Below are 24,612 nucleotides of genomic sequence, written 5' to 3'. Positions count from 1 at the left end.
TATATATATATATATATATATATATTTGTGTTCTGAATTATCTTGGTTAGGCTGAATGGGAACTGCGGCGACGTTTATCAAATAAGTAATCATGATAAGGTATTGTGATTTGTTTAAGCGCGTGCGAGATAGTCAGCTGTGTACTACTTCAGACCGGTTCATGGACGGCATTTGTGTGTACATTCACCCCGCTCCTTTCCTATCTTGAACATCATTTGCACTGCTCACCGCATACATTGTCGCCTTATGATTCAAATTGTTCTTAGTAATTTCCGGCACTGAGTATTTAATTTTTTTTTGACCCCTACTCTAAAGGCTAGCCGTGTTGTCGCCAACGGACCGCCGGGTCAAACGACGGACGTTTTGTCGGAAATCAGCCATTTTCGGAACTGGTTGTCGGTTAATTTTCGTACGTAGCGGTCGTGATTTTTTGTTGTGTGCGCTGCAACTGTTTTTTTATATACCTGTTTTATGTGAGTATCCGCTATTTTTTTTTTTCAATAATTTTTTGTTTACTGGCGTTGGCTAATCCTGCCTCCATTTTCTGTAGACCTACTGGGCTGGTATTCAATTTTTTTTTACTAAAAACTGCTATAACTTTTAGCTTCGATGCGAAGCTGAGAAGGTATTGGTTTTACTATGATGTGTTTTTTTTTTTTGTGTCTGTTACCACTTTTTCTCAGCTCTCACCGAACGGATTTCTTTCAACGATACGTCAAAAGATCACAAATCGTATCTAGTCGAAGACATTACCCTTCAAAATTGAAAAAATTTCCCTCGTTCCCCGTAAATGGGGGAAACCTCCAAAAAAATTACAAATTTAAAAATCGCTAATTTTCGAAATTTTTTCAATTTTTTTTACTAAAAACTGCCGTAACTTTTTCAAAAATGAACATATCAATATAATTTTTTTTTATATAGATGCTTGATGTCTTTACCTATTATTTGGTATATTTTTTTTGTAAATTTGACCTTTTATCTGCCCACAGGGGGGGATTTAAAATGACAACTTTTTCACAAAAAATTAACTTTTTCAACTTAACTTTTGAAAATGTTCCGGAAGGTCTGACACTTTTATATATATCTTAAATTAAAGCTAATGTAATGTACTTTAATTTGAAAAAAAAAAATTTGACCTCTGGACTTGTCTTCATGGTGAAAACGGCTACCGAATGCTATTTTTGTGTGAAAATTCTCGATTTTATAATTTACATTTTTTACTTTAAAGTGCTATAACTTTTTAAAAAATGTATGGATCAATACAATTTTTTCATGAGAAGTAATATTTATATACATCTTTCATTGGATATACTTTTTTTTTAAATCAGACTATTTCCCTATATATGGGGGGGCTTCAAATATAAAAAATGCATATAGAAAGTAGAACTTTTTCAACTTAACTTTTGAAAGTGTTCCGGAAGGTCACTTGCAAATGAAAATTTTCGATTTTATTATTTATATTATATTTAACTTTATAATGTTATAACTTATTGAAAAGTTTATGGATCCACACAATTTTTTTATGAGAAATAATATTTTTTAATAAACCCTTTTTCATTCGACATACNAAAATGATATTTTTTAATAAACCTTTTTTCATTCGACATACTTTATCTTAATCGAGATATTAATAAGGAACCAGCAGATCAAGTAGCTTTTGGAATAAAACACCAATTTTTTTAAAATTAAACACTATCTAAAGATTTGCATCGAAGCGTTTATTTTTGATAGTGATTTTAATCACTGTCAGATATCATTATACTTGATCCAACTATGCCACGTCACCACTGTGCCGCGACCCCCCTGTGCTGGGTTTTTTTTTTATTTAGGTCCCTCAATATGGCAGGCGTGTTACAAGACCACCTGTCATGTTATATATATTTTTTTGTGATTTTTTTTATAGGTTTTATATGAAATTATATTGGGTGATGCATATATTTATCATTATTACAATGTGGTGACGTAGTGCATTTTATTCCAGTGTATCCCAACGTCTTTCAAGCTAAGTCTAACTGTCTAAAAACAGTCGCTTACTTGGGATGTATACCCGCCGTACTTAGCGGTAATGCCGTGATTAATAGCCGGTGGGTACCTGAAGACGTTCATCGTATTCTCTAATTGTAAAAGTGTAGGTGTAATTATTTTTTGTTATTAATATTTTTTTTTTCTCTCTGTTCCCCTTTAATTTGTAGACGAGGTTTTTTGCCTCGTATTAACTTAATTTTTTTTGTTTTTTTAATAAAGTCCCCTTAAATTAACTCAACTATCATCTTATTTTTTTTGCGTATTTCATCTTCAATGGACTCGTGAATTTTTTTTTTCTTTTCAAAAATCAAGTCCCCTTAGTTTATAAGGTACTGGCAACGATCTTGCATAATGTCATCCCTCATCATTATGGTTATGTGACCACTGTCACGAGGTTTTGGTGTACATCTACTATCAACGACTCAACGGACTTTGATATCAACCTTTAATATTTTTCTATTTATTTTAAAACTATTTTTTAATGTACAAAATTTAATTTCTTTTTAAAATCCTACTGTGGTCCGACAATGCATTGTCTCGCCCAGTAGGTTGGCGACCCTTTTATTTTTAATTTTTCAATGCGCCATGAAAGTTACAAATTTTTTGTTGCGGCCAATTAATTCGATTTTTTTTATAATATTTGTAATCTTTCAACATTTTGTATTTGTTCTTCTTAGTGTTGTGTGTGATCATTATTTTTTTTTTTTTTTATTAATAAAATCGTGTTAGTGAGGGTATGTGACTAATATCGTGTCCTTTTATTAGTCTTAATTGGTCATTATGACGTTGGAAGATAATTAAGCACAAGCCCAGTGGTTGAGGTGTCAATCTGAAATTCAACGGAAGACTTATGTTTGGATTACGCTCTAGCAGTCTCCAGCAATGCGGACGCGTTTGCTGTACCTCAATTATTAGCGATGGTCGAAATACTTGATCAATTAATGGCGACAGTTATTATTATAGCGGTATTCAGCCATCGTTAAATAATATCGGCCATTAGATGGATGATATAAAAATTTAGTGATTTTTAAATTTGTAATTTTTTTGGAGGCCCCCCATTTACGGGGAATGAGGGAAATTTTTTCAATTTTTGAGGGTAATATTGTCGACTAGGTACGATTTGATTGAAAGAAATCCGTTCGGTGAGAGCTGAGAAAAAATGGTAACAGACATAAAAAAAAAACACATAGTAAAACCAATACATTCTCAGCTTCGCATCGAAGCTAAAAGTTTATATTTAAAGTAAAGAAATGAATATAGTTCATTCTTTCAGAAGTTAGAGAAAACAAATCGCATTCCATGTATAAATTATTTTTGGAAATATTTAAAACAATAAATGATGATAGAATAACAGTATACATATAAAACATTAAAATGTTTTTACATTATATTTTTATTTTAGATCATTTGTATAGTACATTATTTTGTTTTAAGACATATTTTAATGTTTTTTAGGACATCTAAATCCGAACCCTAATTATAATATTAACATTAAGGTATAATATAGTCCAAGTGTAAAAATAATCTAAATATTATTTATAATTATAAAATTTGCATACAATTTATATAAACAATATATAATTTTTCAAATATATAGGATAATAGTGTAGATCGTAGTAATAATCATTATTGATATAATCTTCAGGATAATTTTCATTACTCATATATTTGTTTATTTTTTCATCNATCTTCAGGATAATTTTCATAACTCATATATTTGTTTATTTTTTCATCATCATCAAATGTAATGTTTTTATCGTAATCAACAATTTGAGTGACATATTCATCATTGAATTTATATAATAATGTATAAATATCTTTAGTTTGACATAACATATCTAAAAGAAATATATGATAGTACTATTATTTTTATATGATACATTTTAAAAGAGACTAAAAGACATATTTAAAATGAAAAGATATTTACAAGACAAAAATTCATTAGAAGATATAAAATAAAAATTACATTTTAATTTTAATTTTAAAATTATAATTTTAAAATTAATTACGCTAAAGATAATTTCGAAAAATAATAAGTGAAGAAAAATGTTAGTTCTAAATAATAATAATACTTCGATTATTTTTTAACTATTATATTTAATTTCCGAACATGTAAAACTCATAATAAAATTAAATTTACATTAAAACTTACTTATTATATAATTACTGAAAACATTAGTGAATGGTAAATTTAACTTGTGATTAATATTCAAAGTTTTTTTGGTTACTTCAAAATATTTTTTGTGTTCTTCTAAGTTTCTTATAAATGTTTCAGCATATTTCATGTTTACAGTCAATTCATTAAAGCAAGTATTGATAATATCCTTTGTAGAATACTCATATATATTATCAAAATTAAATTTGTTATCATAAAAAAATGATTTTAATGAATGCATCAGTTTTATGGATGATAACTTGACACTTGTGTTATTTTTATTAATGAAATATTTAAGACATTGAGAAGTTATTTCTGATAATTTTAGAAATACTTTAGATGGGCCATCACCAAAGAGATCCAAATTAACAAAATCTTGAAAAACTTCAACTATTCTATTACCAACGAAAATAATATTATGATACAATATTAAACTTTCTTTTTCGTCACTATAAAAATTGTAAACGTCTATTGAGGACCTAAGAATATTGATAAGAAGTCTAACGAGTAAAGCAATAGGACGAAATGTTGCAGTCATTAGAAGTACATGAAATACTTGTATATCTTTCGTGTAAAAACTATACTTGATATATCTAAATATATCAAAAAGGGTCAAGTGTCTTTCGTCGGGACAAGTTATAGCGAGTGGTGCAANACTTTCGTTGGGACAAGTTATAGCGAGTGGTGCAAATCGAATAAAATCTAAAACATATTGAATTCTTCCGTTTATTAACTGTGGATATTGTTTATCCTGAGAATTTCTTATAAGATCTTTTTCAGAAATTTCGCGATTATTCATCATAAAGTCATAAAATAGTAAATTTTTTGGTAAAAATTCCCAGTATTCACACCTTTCAATAGCTTTTTTAAAAAAAAAATATACTTTACTGTGTTCTAAATTTTTAATATATTCATCGTTGTCGTTTTGATGTTTATCAATTTGTAACAATCGGTTTCTAAGTTTCTTTGAAACAATTTGAAAATTTCCGAGAGTATATTCGCCTAATTCGTTGTAATCAGGAATATAAATAAATACTTCGTCAAATATGGCACATTGGCAATATTTGGATATTATAATATTAAAATGATCTGAAAATAACTTATGATGCATTTTGTAACCTTTAATAATACTTGAAGTTTTATCTGACAAATCAAATAGTCCGTCATCGTTTTTAGCATAGAATTCAACATTCTCAGAAACATTATTTAAGTATAAATTGAATGATATCAATTCTTTCGGGTAAAATTTTTTTTCAGATTTCCTTAAAACATCTAACATTATTAATACGATTTCGCCATGAGTTTTTATTGCACTGCCATATTTTCTTAAACTATCCACGTCATATTTTTCTTTGTTTTCTATCATTTCAATTAAATAGCGGTTATTATGATTAAAATAATTTAACATATATTTTAAAAAATTACACTTAAAATCATTATAGGATATCCCAAGTATTAAATGAATAGTCAATAATAATATAATTTTTTTTAGAATCATTTTTTGTATTATTAAAAATTAAACTAAGAAATAATAACTGCCTAAAGAAATTGTCTATACACTTACAAGCTAGTATATATCTTTTGTAATCGTCTTTTTTATTTTCATTATTTATCACGTTTCTGTTATGTTTTATTAATGGCATTACTTGTTTAAGTTCTTATGCATAAAAATATTATTTGAAAATTTTAAGTATTTATTAGTGCTTTGATAAATGACTATTCTTTTAAATATATTTAGAATAATTTAAGCATATGTTTTACCACTTAGTATTTTAATATTTTATATGGTTAACTAATTAAATTGAAACTCGGAATATAATCATGATATGTACTATTTATTACATACATATGAATTAAGTATTAACACAAGAATTTAGTGTTCGTGCCAAGGCGTAATATCAGAACGTTATTTAAAAAAGTATAATCAACAAATTAGTCATAATTAACAATTTCAACTTATTATTTATAATACGATTTTAATATTGGTTCATATTTTAAAATAGTTATGACAGTTTTAATAAAATAAAGTTAAAAAAAATTATCGTTGCTATACTGGTAATATTATTAATATTATTATAATAATAATCAAAAAGAAATAAACACAAGTATTTTTGTAAGTAACATATATATACAGAATGATTTTTTATCATAAACCACTAAATTTAATTACAGAATAATAATAATTTAAACATTTTTTTTTTTTTATTATCTTTAGTTACACATTATTCTTGAATTTTTAACTATGTAATACTTTTTAAGTTCATCCTTTATGCCTGATAAGGGCGTCAACTTTGTTTTTTTAAATGGGAACACATATTTTGAATTTAATAAAATGTTTGAGTTTTTTATTTAATAGCAAATGACATTTGAACTTTTAGTATAACTTTATTTGTGTATTAGATATAAACATTTACAGTTTCAAATTTTTGAATTAATATGTAGGTATAATACACAAGGGGCATAGGCGGACATTGGGGGGTGGGGGGCTTAGGGGGGCTTAGCCCCTCCTGAAATTTTAGAAGCCCCCTTAAAATTTTTTTCTAAATTATCCACAATTCTGTTTACAAAATATTAAATTTTATTGTTTTTTTTTTATAAAAATATGTCTGATGTGGAATTGTGGTTACATTTTACTATCTGTTAAATTTAATAGTAGTTTACTAGTAATATTTGTTTAATAATGATATTGTGTTTAGTACTGAATAAAATAATACCTAATTTATAATAATGTGATGGTCATAAAATATACTATAAATTATAAATGTTATTTTCGCTGTTCTGTCGTATGTGGTAACACAAAGAGCCAAAAACTACAGTCATGGGATCGGGAAACCCAGCGTTAAGCCGATACGCGTGTATAGATTAAAGTTTATATATATGTATATTTATAACACGTGACCTCTAGTATATTATGGAGTTATTAATAGTTATTATTTCACGATATCAGTGATACAGTGTTTGTATTTACACACCTAGCTATTCATTTGTAAGATTCCAGTCCTTTTCAACGCGTTTTGATATTCATTAATAATAATTACCAGTAGTTTTTTTTCATTTTTTATTTGTTTTTCGCTACAATGGCAAAAATGTTTGACATATTTAATTTAAAAAAAAATAAAAACAACGATCAAACAAATGTCGAAAGTCCAAAATCTCAAATATCTGAAACAAATCTGGAACAAAATGATCTTGGAAACTTAATAAGTGGTCCAATTCGTCCAGTTTTAAAAGTAAGTACTTATTTTAATACTTTAATGACTTGTAATAAGTAATATTTTCTATTATTTTAATATTCGGATTTTTAAAAAAAATTGTTTTGGTGCTTTAGTCGTATCCTTCGACCAAATTTGGAATGCAAAATCGTAGCTTCAATGCTTCCTATTATAACCAGTACGATTGGCTTGAATACAGTATTATTATTACAGTATTTTGTTCTCAAAATCAAAATGCTGAAACATTGACTCAATCCATATTTGAATATTTGAAAATTTGGGGACTAAATTCATTTATACCAATAGTAGCACAGTCTTACGACGGTGCAAATGTTATGTCTGGTCGATTTAATGGTGTATAAGCTAGAGTTAAAGAGAAGTATCCATATGCTATATATACCCACTGTATGGCCCATAGATTAAATTTGGTGGTGATTGATATGTGCAAACTTATTAAAGTAAGTATTTAAAATAAAAAATTGTATTTTCTTTCAACATATATTTTTATAATTTAGGAAACAAGAAGTGTTTTTAATACTCTGGAAGCGCTGTACACTCATTTTTCAAAACCTTCTATTAACAAAAAATATAATGATATACAAGTAAAATTAGGTATAAATAAATTGTCAATTACTAAAATCAGTGATACGCGATGGAATTGTCGTTACAAAAACTGTGAAGCTGTTAAAACGAATTATAAAGCAATAATCATTGCACTTGAAGAAGAAATTGAAAATGATGGTGATAAAGACGTGAATGAGGCAATAGGTAGATGTTTAAGATTTTATTAGTATTTTTTTTTTATTTTTATATTAATTAATTTTTTTCAGGAATACTTGCATGTATTGAAAACCAAAAATTTATCGTTCATTTATTTATATTGCATAAAGTGAGAGGTGACGACTTGGGCCACGCAACGGATTGTGGAGTCGCCACCCTCATGGCTCCCTTGCAAAAGGAAATCGGGTCGCCAACCACTTAGGCGAGGGTCTTGATCAGAAAAGAACAACACCCGGACCATAAGTGGATTTAATAGAAAAAAAATTGAAAAAAAATAATAAGAAAACCAATAATATGCATTTTGATGAGATAAAGTGAATAAAAAAAATTATATATATATATATAAACATATACTAAAATATAAAGAGTTGTGGTAGACTATAATACGCTGATACCTTGTAAATATATAACCAATATGTTTGTTTGATGTCACCAGTGGTGGACATACTTTAGTATGTCGAAGACCGTTACCTTAAAACTAGAGAAAAATGATTTAAAGGANCTATAGTTGAAAATTTAAAGAAAAGGTTTTCGCAAGAAAGTTTAACAATGGCTTCATCAATTGATTTTTTTCTTAATTTAAATTTCAAGGAAAGTTATCATTTTATTGATCATTATCATGTAAGTTACTCTTATTAGTTTAAATATCTAATACTTTGTCTGTTTATAGTTAATTATTACCTATTTAATACTCCCATTTAGTCTTCAATGGATGTATCTAAAGAATGTCTTAATTGTGAGATGACAGTTGCTAAAAATGTTATTTTACAATCCATTGGTCCTGATGCGGATATGAATGTCGAGAATATTATACCTATATTATTTGAAAACAAATCAGCGTTCCCGAATTTGTACAAATTATTTAATGTAGCCTTAACTTTACCTATAAGTTCAGCTACATGCGAAAGAAGCTTTTCAGCTATGAAAAAAATTAAAACTTGGCTTAGAAATTCAATGACGCAAGATAAATTTACAAATGTATCAATTTTATATATTGAAAAAGATATTTCTAAAAACATTAATAAATTTTAAATTTATTCGCGAATGAAAATAGATATTTATTATTGAAGTAGTATTTAATATATAATTTTTAATTGTATAATATGTTAATTATTTACTTTTTATTCATTATTATTATGTTATTTAATTGGGGGTGCGGGGGCGAAGCCCCTGCGGGTCACTTTGTGTAAAAAATGTTAGCCCCCCTCAAAATATAAATAAATGTCCGCCTATGACAAGGGGTTACAAATACAGGTAGCTAATTGATTTTTTATGACATTGTTGTCACGGTCTATGATTTTTTATTATAAATTATGACTATCAATAGATATCCTTTCTATATTGTCAGTTAGTGTATTTATATACTCACAACAATATGCCTTACTACCATTGATAATAACAATTGTCTGTACCTTCTAATATCGATGTCATTTTTTATGACATTTATTGATTTATTATTTTAAGTAAAATAACTAATTTTATGTCATGTGTTATTTCAAGTTAAATGGTACAGCAATTAAGATCAAATATATATATATACAGAGTGATTTTTTTATCATAACCCACTCAATTACTTACAGAATAATAATAATTTAAACATTTTTTTTTTTTATTATCTTTAGTTACACATTATTCTTGAATTTTTAACTATGTAATACTTTTTAAGTTCATCCCTTATGCCTTGGAGGGGGGTCAACTTTGTTTTTTTAAATGGTAACACATATTTTTAATTTAATAAAATGTTTGAGTTTTTAATTTAATAGTAAATGGCATTTGAATTTTTAATATAACTTAATTCGTTTATTAGATATAATCATTTAAAGTTTCAAATTTTTGAATTAATATACAGGTATAATACACAAGGGATTACAAATACAGGTAGCTAATTGATTTCTTATAACATCGATATTAGCAGGTACACAGCATTGTTATTATCAATACTAGTAAGGCACATTGTTATGAGTATATAAATACACTAACTGACAATACAGAAAGTATATCTATTGATAATCATAATTGATAATAAACAATCCGTGACTGAGACAGCAATGTCATAAAAATCCAATTAGCTACCTGTATTTACAATCCCATGTGTATTATACATGTATATTAACTCAAAATTTTGAAACTTTAAATGTTTATATCTAATAAGCTAATAAAGTTATATTAAAAATTCAAATGCCATTTACTATTAAATTAAAAACTCAAACATTTTATTAAATTAAAAATATGTGTTACCATTTAAAAAAACAAAGTTGACCCCCCTCCAAGGCATAAGGGATGAACTTAAAAAGTATTACATAGTTAAAAATTCAAGAATAATGTGTAACTAAAGATAATAAAAAAAAAAAATGTTTAAATTATTATTATTCTGCAAGTAATTGAGTGGGTTATGATAAAAAAATCACCCTGTATATATAATTTTTTATATTATAAATATATATAGATATTTATTTATTTATTTACGGATAATAAGTCCAAACTTCACAAAATAACTACAGAATATGATAATATATAGAATAAACAATAAAATATATACAATAACTGTATAAAACCAAATAATATACAATAAGTAAACAAAAATATTAATTAAATAACACTACGAAATTAGAATAGTTGTGGCGGTCGAATGTTCTAGAACGTTCGGACGCCGCCGCCTCTAGAAGATTCCTCTGACTATTTAAGAGCAAGATCGTCGCTCCAGTCAATCAATCGATCAGTCAATCACTTACGCATTTTGTCTTAAACGCGCTTCGTCTCTCGCTGTTATTTGTTAGTTCGTTGTAATATAGTATAGTTGTTATTAAATCGTAAAAGTGTTTATTACTTCTATATATTACACCTCGCTACATTGGTGACCTCGACGATAACAAGTATGAACGCCGAAGAACTATGCAATCAATTGGAGGAGTTACGCCAAGAAAACGCTCGCCTTGCAGCACTACAGGCACAGCAATATCCAACAGCTTCAGTGAATCGCGTTGCTGTCAAGTTGCCACCTTTCTGGTCCGAAAGACCGAGCTTATGGTTCTCACAGGTTGACTCGCAGTTTGCAATCTCGGGAATAACAAGTGAGGAAACAAAATTTAATTATGTTGTGGCTCAGCTTGATACGCGTTACGCCGCCGAAGTAGAGGATATTATTACTAACCTACCGCCTACTGAACGCTACAAACATCTACGTACAAAACTTGTTGAACGGTTGTCTATCTCAGAAGAACAACGTGTGCGGCAACTCATCAATGAAGAAGAACTAGGTGACCGTAAGCCATCACAGTTCTTACGACATCTCCGTTCCCTTGCCGGCACTACTACATTACAAGACAATATTTTACGTCAACTTTGGCTCCGCCGTCTACCATCACATGCACAAGCTATTTTAACCGCACAATCAGAGCTTTCTCTGGATAAGGTAGCCGAGCTGGCTGACAAAATTGTTGAAGTGCAGCCAGCCCCCTCGCAATTCGTCCATGCTGTTGCCACGACGAACAATAAAAAGGAACTCGATGTTTTAGCTGCCATTGAAGCACTCACAAAACAGGTAAGCGAATTATGTGCTAAACGCCCGCAACGTTCCCGCTCTAGGTCACGTAACCGTTCAAACGTGNTTAAGTCACGTAACCGTTCAAACGTGAAACTGACTAACGCCAAAGGATGGTGTTGGTATCATAGCACTTATGGAGAAAAGGCTGCCAAATGTAAGGCTCCCTGCAAGTATCAGGAAAAACTCCAACGACAGTCAGTAGCGGCGGCAACAGACTGTCCGAACCCGAGCAGCCGCCTGTTTGTTACAGATCAAATAACAAAACGCCAATTTTTAGTCGACTCCGGTTCCGACTTATCTTGTTACCCTCAACGGCTACTACGGGAACGACGTCATGCCACCGATTACGACCTCAGCGCGGCCAACAACAGTACCATAAAAACTTACGGGACGGTCCATTTCAATTTGAATTTAGGACTTCGACGCAGTTTCCCGTGGAGTTTTATTGTCGCCGACGTGAGTACTCCTATCATTGGTTCCGACTTCATGGCATACTACCACTTGCTGCCGGATTGCCGTACCAAACGTCTTATTGATGGTGTCACAGGCTTGGCTGTGAATGGTAAGGTTTCCTCTGTAAATCAATGCAGCATAAAATCAGTTGCCAACACTTCCCCTTGGGCTGCACTTCTCGCAGAATTTCCGGACATCACACGTCCCACCGGATTGCCCAGGACAATAAAACATCAAACAGTGCACCACATTCTTACGACACCTGGTCAGCCAATAGCCTGCCGCCCACGCCGCTTAGCTCCAGGTAGACTAAAAATCGCCAAACAGGAATTCGCGGAAATGGTCAAGGCAGGTACCGCTAGACCTTCAAGCAGTCCGTGGTCTTCACCATTACATTTAGCACCGAAAGGGGAGAACAGCTGGCGTCCTTGCGGTGATTACCGCGCGCTGAACGCCCGAACTATACCAGACTCCTATCCAGTCAGACACATACATGATTTCTCGCACAACCTGGCTAATTGCACGCTATTTTCCACAATCGATCTGGTAAAGGCTTACCATCAAATACCTGTTAATCCGGACGATATATGCAAAACAGCCATTACCACTCCATTCGGACTTTACGAATTTCCTTTTATAACATTCGGATTGCGAAATGCTGGACAAACTTTTCAACGCTTCATAGACGAAGTTACCAATGGGTTGGACTTCTGTTATGCATATATTGATGACATTTTGGTATTCTCTAAATCGGAAGAGGACCACAAACAGCATTTACGCACTCTTTTCGGGAGACTTTCTGACTACGGTGTTGTCGTTAACCCGCAAAAATGTGTATTGGGTTCGGCTGAGGTGAAATTTCTAGGTTACCTAGTATCTTCTGAAGGCACCCGCCCGCCACCGGAACGCGTCGACGCCCTACGACAGTATCCATTGCCAAAATCTATGCAAGGATTACGCCGGTTTTTGGGAATGGTAAATTTTTATCGCCGGTTTATTCCCAAAGCTGCCGACCTGCAAGCACCACTTCACGGTATTCTCAAAGGCCCGAAGACAAAAGGTTCCCAACCGATAGAATGGACTCCCGAGTTAGAAAAAGCGTTCACCACATGCAAAGAAAGTCTTGCGACCGCTACTCTTTTAGCACATCCTCATCCAGCCGCACGACTTGGACTATTCACAGACGCATCTAGCCAATCTATCGGCGCATGTCTGCAGCAGCGAGTCAATAACATCTGGCAACCCATAGCATTTTTTTCAAAGAAAATGTCGGTGAAACAAAGTGCGTGGCCTGCGTATTATCGTGAGTTGCTTGCCATCTATGAATCGGTGAAGTATTTCAGGCACATTGTCGAAGCACAACCATGTACCATTTTCACCGATCATAAGCCACTCGTATATGCTTTCACCCAACGGAGAGAAAAGATACCTCCTACGCAACTCAACCAGTTGACATTCATATCCGAATTCACCACCGACATTCAACACATTAAAGGTGATGAAAATATCGTCGCGGATACAATGTCACGCATTGAAGTTGTGTCTCTCCCGCTGGACTACCGAGCTCTTGCTGCATCTCAAGACACGGATGATGAACTCAAACATTTTACTGACAACAATTCATCTCTTCATTTGGAGAAGGTACTAGTGCCAGGATCTTCAGCCTATATTTATTGCGACACGTCAACGGGACGCCCACGACCATTTTTGCCACAACGATTCCGGCGTCACGCATTTGATCAGTTACACAACCTTAGTCACCCCGGTGCACGCGCAACAGCTCACTTAGTTTCAGAACGATTTGTGTGGCCAGCAATGAAAAAGGATTGCCGTTCCTGGGCACGTGCATGCGTTGACAGTGGCAACGATCGAAAATAAGCCGACACGTGTCAGCCCCACTGGGAAACTTTGAAACACCTTCACGCCGATTCAAACATGTTCATGTCGATATCATCGGTCCATTGACGCCATCACAGTCCTTTAGGTACTGTCTGACGGTAATCGACCGTTTCACCCGTTGGCCGGAGGTGTATCCACTCGAACGTATAACAGCAGATGATGTCACTAAGGGTTTCCTCAATTGCTGGATTTCACGCTTCGGAGTACCTCAATACGTTACGACTGACCGTGGTACTCAGTTTGTTTCAGCTACTTTAAAAACTTTAGCAAAACGTTTTGGTTTTACGCTTCGCCCCACTACCAGTTGGCATCCTGCTGCAAACGGATTCGTCGAACGAATGCACCGACAACTAAAGGCAGCCATCATGGCCCACGCAAAAGACTCGTGGACTGAGTCACTGCCTATCGTGCTTCTCGGAATACGTTCTGCGTTTAAGGAAGACTTAAAAGCCACGTCTGCGGAACTTGTTTATGGTGAGCCTCTTAATCTTCCTGGTGATTTCTTCACAGACAAGCAAGATAATAGCAGTACGAACGACCCTACTAGCTTACTAGATCGTCTTCGCAGTGTTATGAATAAAATTCGTCCAGTACCTGCATCTCGCCACTCAAATCCACGATCATTTGTTTTTGCGGACCTTAAGGACTGTTCACACGTATTTCTCAGGGAGGGAGGTGTCCGAGCAGCACTTCAACCGCCATATCAAGGTCCCTTCGAAGTAATTGCCCGAAATGACAAAACGTTCACAATAAAAGTTCGAAATCAATCAGTTACGGTGACGATTGATAGAGTAAAACCTGCCTACCTCATGGTGAACGAAAGCACAACCGTTAGCCAGGCACATGCTCCACCAGCGACTGCCCCGGATACGACCAAACAGAAACAACCGCCTAATACCGATCCATCAACACAGCCAGTACGCCGAGTCAGATTCCCGGACATTTTTGACCCTAGCTAACTCCACTCCGTAGGAGGGTGGTGTGGCGGTCGAATGTTCTAGAATGTTCGGCTGCCGCCGCCTCTAGAAGATTCGTCGCTCTACATAAGCGTGTGGCGGTCGAATGTTCTAGAATGTTGAGCCGCCGCCGCCTCTAGAAGATTCCTCTGACTATTTAAGGGCAAGATCGTCGCTCCAGTCAATCAATCGATCAGTCAATCACTTACGCATTCTGTCTTAAACGCGCTTAGTCTCTCGCTGTTATTTGTTAGTTCGTTGTAATATAGTATAGTTGTTATTAAATCGTAAAAGTGTTTATTACTTCTATATATTACACCTCGCTACATAGTTAAAAATATAATATTAACTAAAAAGATCTAAGTAAATAAACTGATTCCCAACAGTTAATAAAATGTTAATAGGTGCACAAGATAAGAATTTATTAGAACTGTGAGGAGTATAAAATAAATCTTTATTTCTTACATTAAAACAATTAATTTTAAAAGATATGCTGTTTAACAAATAAAATCATCTACTTTAATATTTAGAAGTTTAAAAAGAAATGAAAAATAAAATTGAATTCTTCTATTTTTATTGTTTATTATTATTTTAATGTACTTATATTCAACATATTTAAAATATTAGTATAACCAGAGGGGGGTCTGTATATATTTCATTTAAAACAAATTAATCCAAGAACTTTATTCTGAATTTTTTCAATATAATTATGGTGGCCTGTATTGTAAGTTTTCCAAATTATTGTTGCATACTCAAGTTGAAGACCAATAAAAAAAGTGTAAAAAACTTTTAATGCCATTGGATTATTGAAATTTGTACAACTACGCTTAATAAGACCGAACATAGAAAATGCTTTTTTATATATAAATAATACATGGAGGTTAAACAAGAGTTTAGGGTCGAAAATAATGCCCAAATATTTTACTTGAGAAAAACGAAATAAATTTTGATCATTAATAGAATAATTAAGGTGAAACAAATTATGTTTTTTAATAAAAAAAATGCAAGTGCATTTATTGATATTAAAGACATCCCATTGTATATTCACCAGCTATAAAAACTATCAATGTCTTTTTGTAAAAGAATAGAATCATTAAAATAACTAGTAGATTTAAAAATTTTAGCTTCATATGCCAATAAAAAAATATTAGAAAATTTATTTGTAAAAACAATATCATTAATAAAAGAAACCCAGCACAGTGGAGTGGCGGCACAGTGGAGTCGTGGCATAGTTGGGTCCAATATAGATGATATCTGGCAGTGATTAAAATCACTATCATAAAAAACGCTTCGATGCAAATCTATAGATAGTGTTTAATTAAAAAAAAAAAATTTGTCAAAAAAGTATGTCAAATGAGAGCTGAGAAAATAAATGATAGCTACAAAAAAAACCACATAGTAAAATAATATTAATATGAATTTCTTCTCTCGAGAGGAGGCTACAGTAATGGAATCCTTGATATTTATTGAAGTTATTAAATCTAAATGAGATAAAAAATCAAATGAGTTAAACATTTTAACCCAAAAAAAATTTAAAAAAAACCTGGCACAGGGGGATCACGGCAAAGTGGTGACGTGGCATAGATGGATCAAGTATAATGATATCTGACAGTGATTAAAATCACTATCAAAAAAAAACGCTTCGATGCAAATCTTTAGATAGTGTTTAATTTTAAAAAAATTGGTGTTTTATTCCAAAAGCTACTTGATCTACTAGTTCCTTATTAATATCTCGATTAAGATAAAGTATGTCGAATGAAAAAGGGTATATTAAAAAATATTATTTCTCATAAAAAAATTGTGTGGATCCATAAACTTTTCAATAAGTTATAGCATTATAAAGTTAAAAATGTAAAAAATAAAATCGAGAATTTTCACATAATAATAGCATTTGGTAGCCATTTTCACCGTGAAGATAAAATAAAGTCCGAAATTTTTTTTTCGCATAATAAAGTAGATTACATTAACTTTAATTTAAGATATAAATAAAAGTGTCAGACTTTCCGGAACAGTTTCAAAATTTAAGTTGAAAAAGTAAATTTTTTGTGAAAAAGTTGTCATTTTAAATCCCCCCCTGTGTGAAGGTAAAAGGTCAGATATAAAAAAAATATATACCAAATGATAGGTAAAGACATCATGCATCTATAAAAAAAAAAAGTTATATTGATCCATATATATTTCAAAAAGTTATAGCATTATAAAGTTAAAAATATAAAAAAGAATTTTTTTACAAAAATCGTATTTTTTTATAAACTTTGATGTCTGTTTTCACCATGAAGATAAAATAAAGTCCGAAATTTTTTTTTTCTATAACAAAGTGTATTACATTAGCTTTAATTTAAGATATATAAAAGTGTCAGACCTTCCGGAACATTTTCAAAAGTTAAGTTGAAAAAGTTAATTTTTGTTGAAAAAATTGTCATTTTAAATCCCCCCTTGTGGGCAGGTTAAGGGTTAAATATATGAAAAAAATATACCAAATGAAAAGTAATGATATTATGCATCTATTTAAAAAAGAATTATATTGATATGTTTATTTTTGAAAAAGTTATGGCAGTTTTAAGTAAAAAAAATTGAAAAAATTTCGAAAATTAACGATTTTTAAATTCGTAATTTTTTTGGAGGTTTCCCTCATTTACGGGGAACGAGGGAATTTTTTTCAATTTTTGAGGGTAATATCTTCGACTAGATACATTTTATCCAAAAAAATTACAAATTTGAAAATCAATAAATTTTGTAATTTTTTTCAACTTTTTTTACTTAAAACTGCCATCATTTTTTCAAAAATGAACAAATCAATATATATTTTTTTATAGATGATTGATGTCTTTACCTACTATTTGGTATATTTTTTTTATAAATTTAACCCTTTACCAGCCCACAGAGAGGGATTCAAAATGACAACTTTTTCACAAAAAATTAACTTTTGAAAGTGTTCCAGAAATACTGACACTTTTATGTATAACTTAAATTAAAGAAAATGTAATATACTTATATTATGAAAAAAAAAAAAATTTCAGACTTTATTTTGTCTTCATAGTGAAAATGGCTACCGTATGCTATTTTTGTGTTAAGATTATCGATTTTATATTTTACATTTTTTATTTTAAAATTTTATAACTTTTTGAAAAATGTATGGATCAATACAATTTTTTTATAAGAAATAATATTTATATACTTCTTTCATTCGACATGCTTTTTTTTTAAATCGGACCTTTTTCCTTAATACGGGGTTGGGTTGGGTTCAAATTTTAAAGTTATTTTTCTCGACTTCAAAGAAACAAAAAAATTTAAAAATGATTAATTTTTTATACTATGTCCTTTAGATTGATATAATATTTATGGAAATCAGTGTAGTCCCCTTATAATAAAATAAAATACAAAACCAAGAATTTTAACACAATAATAGCATATTTTTAAATACGGTAGCTATTTTCACCATGAAAACAAAATAAAGTCCGAATTTTTTTTTTTAATATTAAAGTATATTACATAAGTTTTAATTTAAGATATATATAAAAAATTAATCATTTTTAAATTTTTTTGTTTCTTTGATGTCGATAAAAATAACTTTAAAATTTGAACTAGCTAAATTTCCATTTTTATTAAGTGACGAATAAGACGTACGGTTTTTGAGAAGATAACACTTGGGTCTTTCACGACTGTGACACTTAATTTTTAGCTTCGATGCGAAGCTGAGAAGGTATTGGTTTTACTAAGATGTGTTTTTTTTTTTTTTGTCTGTTACCACTTTTTCTCAGCTCTCGCCGAATCGAATTCTTTCAATGATACGTCAAAAGATCACAAAATATTTCCCCTATTTGCGGGGAACGAGGAAAAATTTTTCGATTTTTAAGGGTAATGTCATCAACTAAATATAATTTTTGATCTTTTGACGTATTGTTGAAAGAAATCGGTCCAGTGAGAACTGAGAAAATGTGGTAACAGTCATAAAAAAAACACATTATGGTAAAATTAATACCTTCTCAGCTTCTCATCGAAGCTAAAATTGTATCATTAAGATTAATATGCATTCAGCAAATTTTATATTACTATTTATATTAAATGTATCAGAGGCTCAATATGTTTTTTCATAATAGATAACTTAAATAGAAATAATAGTAATCATATCCTAGTATTTTAAAATAAAATAAAAATACAAACCACAGAAATTAACATAAAAATAGTCAATTTTTTATGGTTATCACTTTTACGTTCACATCAAAGTTAATAAAAAATTACGATTTTTGTAAAATAATTTTTTTTTATATTTTTAACTTAATAAAATGCTATAACTTTTCGGAAAATGTATGGATCACTAAATTTTTTTTTTATAGATGCTTGATGTTTTTATCTATCATTTGGCTTATATTTTTTAAGCCACGTATATTTTGTTAAAAAATATTTAAATTGTTATTATGTAATTTTAGGTATCCAAAATTAACATTTACGGGTTTGTTCATTTTATTTATAAAGTTATTGAATTCTAAAAAGAACATATCAAAAGAAGACGTAGTAGCATGACAATTGCGATAGCATGAGATCAATAACTTATCAGTCGACGATTGGTTAACACAGCATCCAGGTAGTAAGATAGCATCATCAACAGATGACTGAATAATTGACGAAAGAAGAAAATAATTATAATACAAACGATGGAGACAACAATTTAGTTTTTTGGTTAGACCAGTGAGGTACTACCAACACGAGCTGACCTAGAAGCTAGTACAATAGAAGGAAAGCCATCTTTATACTTAATCATGATGTTAGTCTCACCATTATTTTTACGACTATCAAATTCATTGTATATCCGACGAATAGATTCACGTTCTCTAGATGTTCGATCACGAGTAACAGCTATTGTGTTCATTGAATTATTTGCGAGATGACTGTGCTTATTTAAGTAGAAGTCGGATATTAATTTAATTGCTAGTTCTTTAGATGATAAAAATACCTTAAGTGGACGAGCACCCTATCGTCAGGCCTGCCAAGTCTAATTGATTTTAAACTCGAGGAGTTTGCTGGAAGAAAGAGCTGAAGAATTACAGACAGACGCATAGTCACTCGATATCCTATCAGATGATGAGCTAGAGGAAGATTCAGGTATTCCTCTAACAATAACATTACGAGAACATTTTTCCCCCGAGATTTCTTGCAGTATTACTTGGACACTATCAGCATTAGAATGAGGACTACTTTTGTCCGTTTCAATGGCATTTACACGTTTTGTCAGGTCAGCAACATTATTTTTGAAAACAGTATTCTCTGATTTGAGGTCAGCAACTTGTAAAGTTACGACCTCTAAGGCAGCCTTTTTTTTTTTTTTTTCTCCGATCAGCTTGGTTGTGGACCGCCCTGGAACTACCGTTAGGTATTACTTCAGGGCGGCCCACGCCGTCTTTAAAACTCACACCACCACGTTGTGAATCAGCCCAAAATTAATCAAGAGCTGATTCACAACGTGGCACAGTGTTCCAGAAAGTTGATTTAGGGGGACAAAATTATTTAAGTATAAAATTATTTTGTATACAACTTATTTTGATACTTACTTCAATATTAGGTTCAGATTTTACATTGTACATTCATAAAATCAAATAAAATCAAAAAAAAATTTAATCAATTTAAAAAAAAAAAAATTGATTTCCGAATATATGAATTATTTAATAAATTTAATTTTAAAAATTAAAAATATTACTATTTAAATTTCGTAAATGTTTCAAACTGTAAAAATATATACATAAATATGATATAATTAACATGTGAAAAGTTCACTCTATAGATCTGTATCACTGGAACTGACACTATCCTCTTCTAATCCATCTTCTCCATCATTTTCATCATCATCGTCAGATGGTTCGTAATTTTCTTCTTCTATTTCAGTATCTGGTAAAATTAGTAATGACATTACATCGTCTGTTAGCTCACGTATTGGTTTTTTTGGTAATTTTCTTATAGAAGATAAATATGGGTCAGAGGCTACTAATAGCATATGTATTAGGTCTTCATTTGTATTATAACGTGTATTTTTGCGAGTATGGTGTTCTCTGAACTTTTTGTATTCTTTATTGTTCGCTTCTGCTGCTTCTTCAGATAACTGTCCTTTATATAAAAAATAAAATTGTTTGTATTATAATCTTTTAAAATAACTAAAGATTTTATACTTTACCTATAGGGAGGAGTGCTGCATTTATTACATCAGCTCCGTGTATAAGAATTTTATGTACACTACTAGGCATGTTGTACCAAGGATAAAGAGAAATAAATAATTTTGCTGTATCTGCAGTATACATTTTAAATTCTGGTACATTGACTTCGTGACCACTTGACATAGCAAATAAGATATTTCCGAATCGTTGAATTAGATTTTTATCAACACCCGTAATATTTGCACTTTTATCACAATTTTTAAAAAACCGACGAGCAGTGTTTCCGTCATTTGACGTTCCCTTACCTGTATTTAAAATATAAAGAGTCATTTTTTAAGATCATTATTATAAAATTATTATACAAATCTATCGGTAGGTTACCTTCCAAAACAACATCAATTAATAGCCCGGTTTCAGTTCGAAATCTGTTTTGTATCATACTTTTTCTTTCAGAAAACTTAACTTTATTTTCGACCGATCTCACCTGCAAATCATTTTATTATTATTATTATTATTATTATTATTTACATTTTATCATCAGTATTATTATTTTTTTATTTATCTCCGTACCTGCCATGTTTTAAATTCTAATCTGTATGCAATATGTAATATACATTCTAAAAATCGAATGTATGCATGTAGGGTAGATAGTCCAAAAGAAAATGTTTCTGGGTCAACGGAAAATTTATCCATGTTTTCAAGTCTATTCATATGTATGGGAGTACAGCCACATATGAAACATGTTTGGCTTGATGTTTTTGTTACAGAATTTGCTACCTAAAATTGTAATTATGATAAATATGAGCTGGTATTTTAAATAAAAGTTATTTAAAAAAATTTACTTTTCCATCAATCATTGAAAAAATCATTGTATGTTTAATTTTGATTTCTTGTGTACCATGCATGTAAATAGTGGGATGTAAATTAAGAATTTCAGATTTTACTGCTTCTACTTCTTCTTGTGTACTTATAACGGATTCTTTTTTGAATTCAAACTTAATCGGCCGACAAAACCTTGTAGAAGAATATCTTGGATTTTTCCATATAATATGTTTATCTCCACATTCATCCGTAAACCGTAATTGTAATGGCACCATTGAAAACATGAATAGATCATAATCAGTTGTAGTTGATGATTCACTAAATTTTTGTTTATATTGCGAATGGCCACTACTACCATCACAACCCCATTTACATATAAGTTCAATATTATCAAAGATATTTACGGGAATATTTATGTTAGAAATTTTTAAGATTCGAATTACTGTGTGATCTAATAAGTCCTGCAAAGGCACTTCACATGATGTTTCAGTAATGTGGATATTTTTTGGATAGCAATTTTTTTTTGCATTTAATACGTGGTCATACGGTGCAAAAATATTCGCTTTTTTTTCTTTTGCCGCTAATCGAATATTTTTATATTGTTTTACACTCATTTTGTTGTCGATTAAAATGGCCAAACTTTCTTCTGCTGTATATTTTTCGATTTTTTTTTCAGTTTTATAAGAATTTTTTACCCTGCGTATGGTGTTTGGTGATGATGCAATAGCTCCTTTAATTATATTAGCAGCTGTTCTTTTTCCGGACATATGAAGTCTTGTACAAGTTGCATATGACAATTCTGGAGTAGTGCTTCCGGTAGCCAAATTTTTAGTTTTTCTTCTCTTAGTACGTTCACAACTTTCCGAAAATAGTTTTTTTGGACGGCCCCGACCAGTACTAGTAGATGGTTGTTGTACACTTTCTCTAGTCTCAATTTCTCCAAATATATTAAAATTTAATGAAAGCCAGATTTTGTTTTTTAACTGAAAAGTTTTTAAATTTCTACCTGCACTACTCCACTTTTTAATAAGGGTGGTAATAAAACCTTTTATTCTTTGTTTTAATGCTACATTAAACGCATGCTCCATCGTGACCCATTTATCACCAATGATCTCACGGATGTATAAAAAAATTGCTTCCTGACAATCGGTTGAATTCGAAATTGTTATTTTTTTATTTCTCAACATTTCAAAAATATTTTGGTTTTTAATTAAAATATTATTATCTAAAACAAGGTAAAATGTATTATATGTTAAATGTTTTATTTAAAGTAAAATATTTTTGTGGTTTGTTTTATTTATTTTAAAATTCAATTTTTCTCCAATTTATGTACAAAAACAATGTTAATATAGGCTCTAAAATGATAAACCGCAAATTACCGCAAAAAAACTAAATAATTTCTTTAAGAGGACATATAAAGCTATAATAAAATACTAATACATAACCTCTACTATGATCTACTTATTTTTCATACCTTTTAATATAAAAAAAAAAAAAATTATCTAATATTTTCATATATAATAACTTTAATTATACAAGTAAAAACTAGCTTAAAATAAAGAATACAAAATATACATACCTTCCATGACTGTATAAATTTGTTTGAAGAAAAATATTTCATACAATTTTATTCAATGGACAGTATGAACTAAATAATACACTATACACAAGAACAATTTAGCTTGTTATTTAAAGCCTTATCATAGACCGTTAGGTTATTCTGTACACTGCATGGTGTGGGCTACGGGTTTCAAAACCCATATTATCTAATCAATAGCTTACTATCTTTCAATTAAATGCTATTTTAAGTTTAATAAGTGACACAAAAAAATTTAATTTTGTCCCCCTAAATCAACTTTCTGGAACACTGTGCGTCGTGTGGCCTCCCCCGTATGCCGCCACCTCGGCATTCCACCAGTGGACTGGCGGTCCGCGAGTCGACGGCGGTCGTTTGGTCGGAAGGGCGAAGTTGCAAGCTGCGGCCACCCTCCGGTCCAACTCTTCCGCCGCTTCATTCGCGGAGACGTGTCGGTCCGGTACCGCAGGCGCCGACCATTGAGAGAGCAGTAAGCCCGTCTCGAATGCGTCGACGTCCGTGGCCGGTCCGACCCGCCAGCCCACTCGCCAACCGCGAGACGTCTCGCGGGGGACGGCCGCCGTCGACGCACTCATACACGATGTACCATTGGTCGCTGAGGTTTTCCCTATGTGGGAGAACCGACCAACCGGACACGTGCGGGTGCAGCGTCGGGTCGCCCGACTCGATGTCCGCGACCGTTAGGCCGCGGTCCAACACGCCGATCGCCGCTCTGCCGGACCGGCCCAAGAACCTGCCGGCAGAGTCCCGGACCGATCCGGCGTACGGGTCCGAGACGATGCACACGTCGGTGCCCATCTCGTACGCCACCCGCCGGACCAGGTCCTGGGCGGCCCGACAGTGGTTGAGATTCGTTTGAAGGAATCTCATCCACTAGCGGGCTACGTTCCGGGAGACCCCTCAGCCATTCTCCCCGTTTTCTTACACGGAGGGGCCTTTTTACCAGGCCCCCCCTTTGTCTTCGGGGCCTTTAGGACCGGCCCCACACCCGGACAATACTTGGCCTTTTTTTTTTTTTTTTTT

General features: G+C 31.6%; 3 protein-coding genes and 2 pseudogenes across 3 annotated transcripts; 3 read left to right on the top strand and 2 right to left on the bottom strand.

The window, feature by feature from the left end:
* Positions 1-3,705: 3,705 nt before the first annotated feature.
* LOC126907205 (uncharacterized) lies at positions 3,706-4,979 on the bottom strand. The gene is made up of 2 exons (XM_050688315.1): positions 4,178-4,979; positions 3,706-3,863 (listed from the first exon to the last, which is right to left on the bottom strand). Exons 1-2 carry the CDS (start codon positions 4,977-4,979, stop codon positions 3,706-3,708), a joined length of 960 nt encoding a protein of 319 aa, XP_050544272.1.
* A 1,693-nt stretch (positions 4,980-6,672) lies between these two features.
* On the top strand, positions 6,673-8,673 carry LOC126907203 (zinc finger MYM-type protein 1-like; annotated as a pseudogene).
* LOC126907202 (52 kDa repressor of the inhibitor of the protein kinase-like) lies at positions 8,467-9,425 on the top strand (annotated as a pseudogene).
* A 5,008-nt stretch (positions 9,426-14,433) lies between these two features.
* LOC126907201 (uncharacterized) lies at positions 14,434-15,027 on the top strand. Its single transcript, XM_050688314.1, has one exon. The coding sequence runs from the start codon at positions 14,434-14,436 to the stop codon at positions 15,025-15,027; it is 594 nt and encodes a 197-aa protein (XP_050544271.1).
* Positions 15,028-20,186: 5,159 nt separating this feature from the next.
* On the bottom strand, positions 20,187-22,343 carry LOC126908535 (uncharacterized). The gene is made up of 5 exons (XM_050690700.1): positions 22,013-22,343; positions 21,741-21,947; positions 21,552-21,654; positions 21,191-21,475; positions 20,187-21,123 (listed from the first exon to the last, which is right to left on the bottom strand). Exons 1-5 carry the CDS (start codon positions 22,274-22,276, stop codon positions 20,798-20,800), a joined length of 1,185 nt encoding a protein of 394 aa, XP_050546657.1. The 5' UTR covers positions 22,277-22,343; the 3' UTR covers positions 20,187-20,797.
* Between the last annotated feature and the right edge of the window lie 2,269 nt (positions 22,344-24,612).

Source organism: Daktulosphaira vitifoliae, unplaced genomic scaffold (genome assembly GCF_025091365.1).
Source record: "Daktulosphaira vitifoliae isolate Bord-2020 unplaced genomic scaffold, ASM2509136v1 Scaffold_5, whole genome shotgun sequence".
Taxonomy (NCBI): Eukaryota; Metazoa; Arthropoda; class Insecta; order Hemiptera; family Phylloxeridae; genus Daktulosphaira; species Daktulosphaira vitifoliae.
The sequence above is the reverse complement of the archived record's forward strand: the minus strand, read 5'-3'. Positions and strand labels throughout refer to the sequence as shown.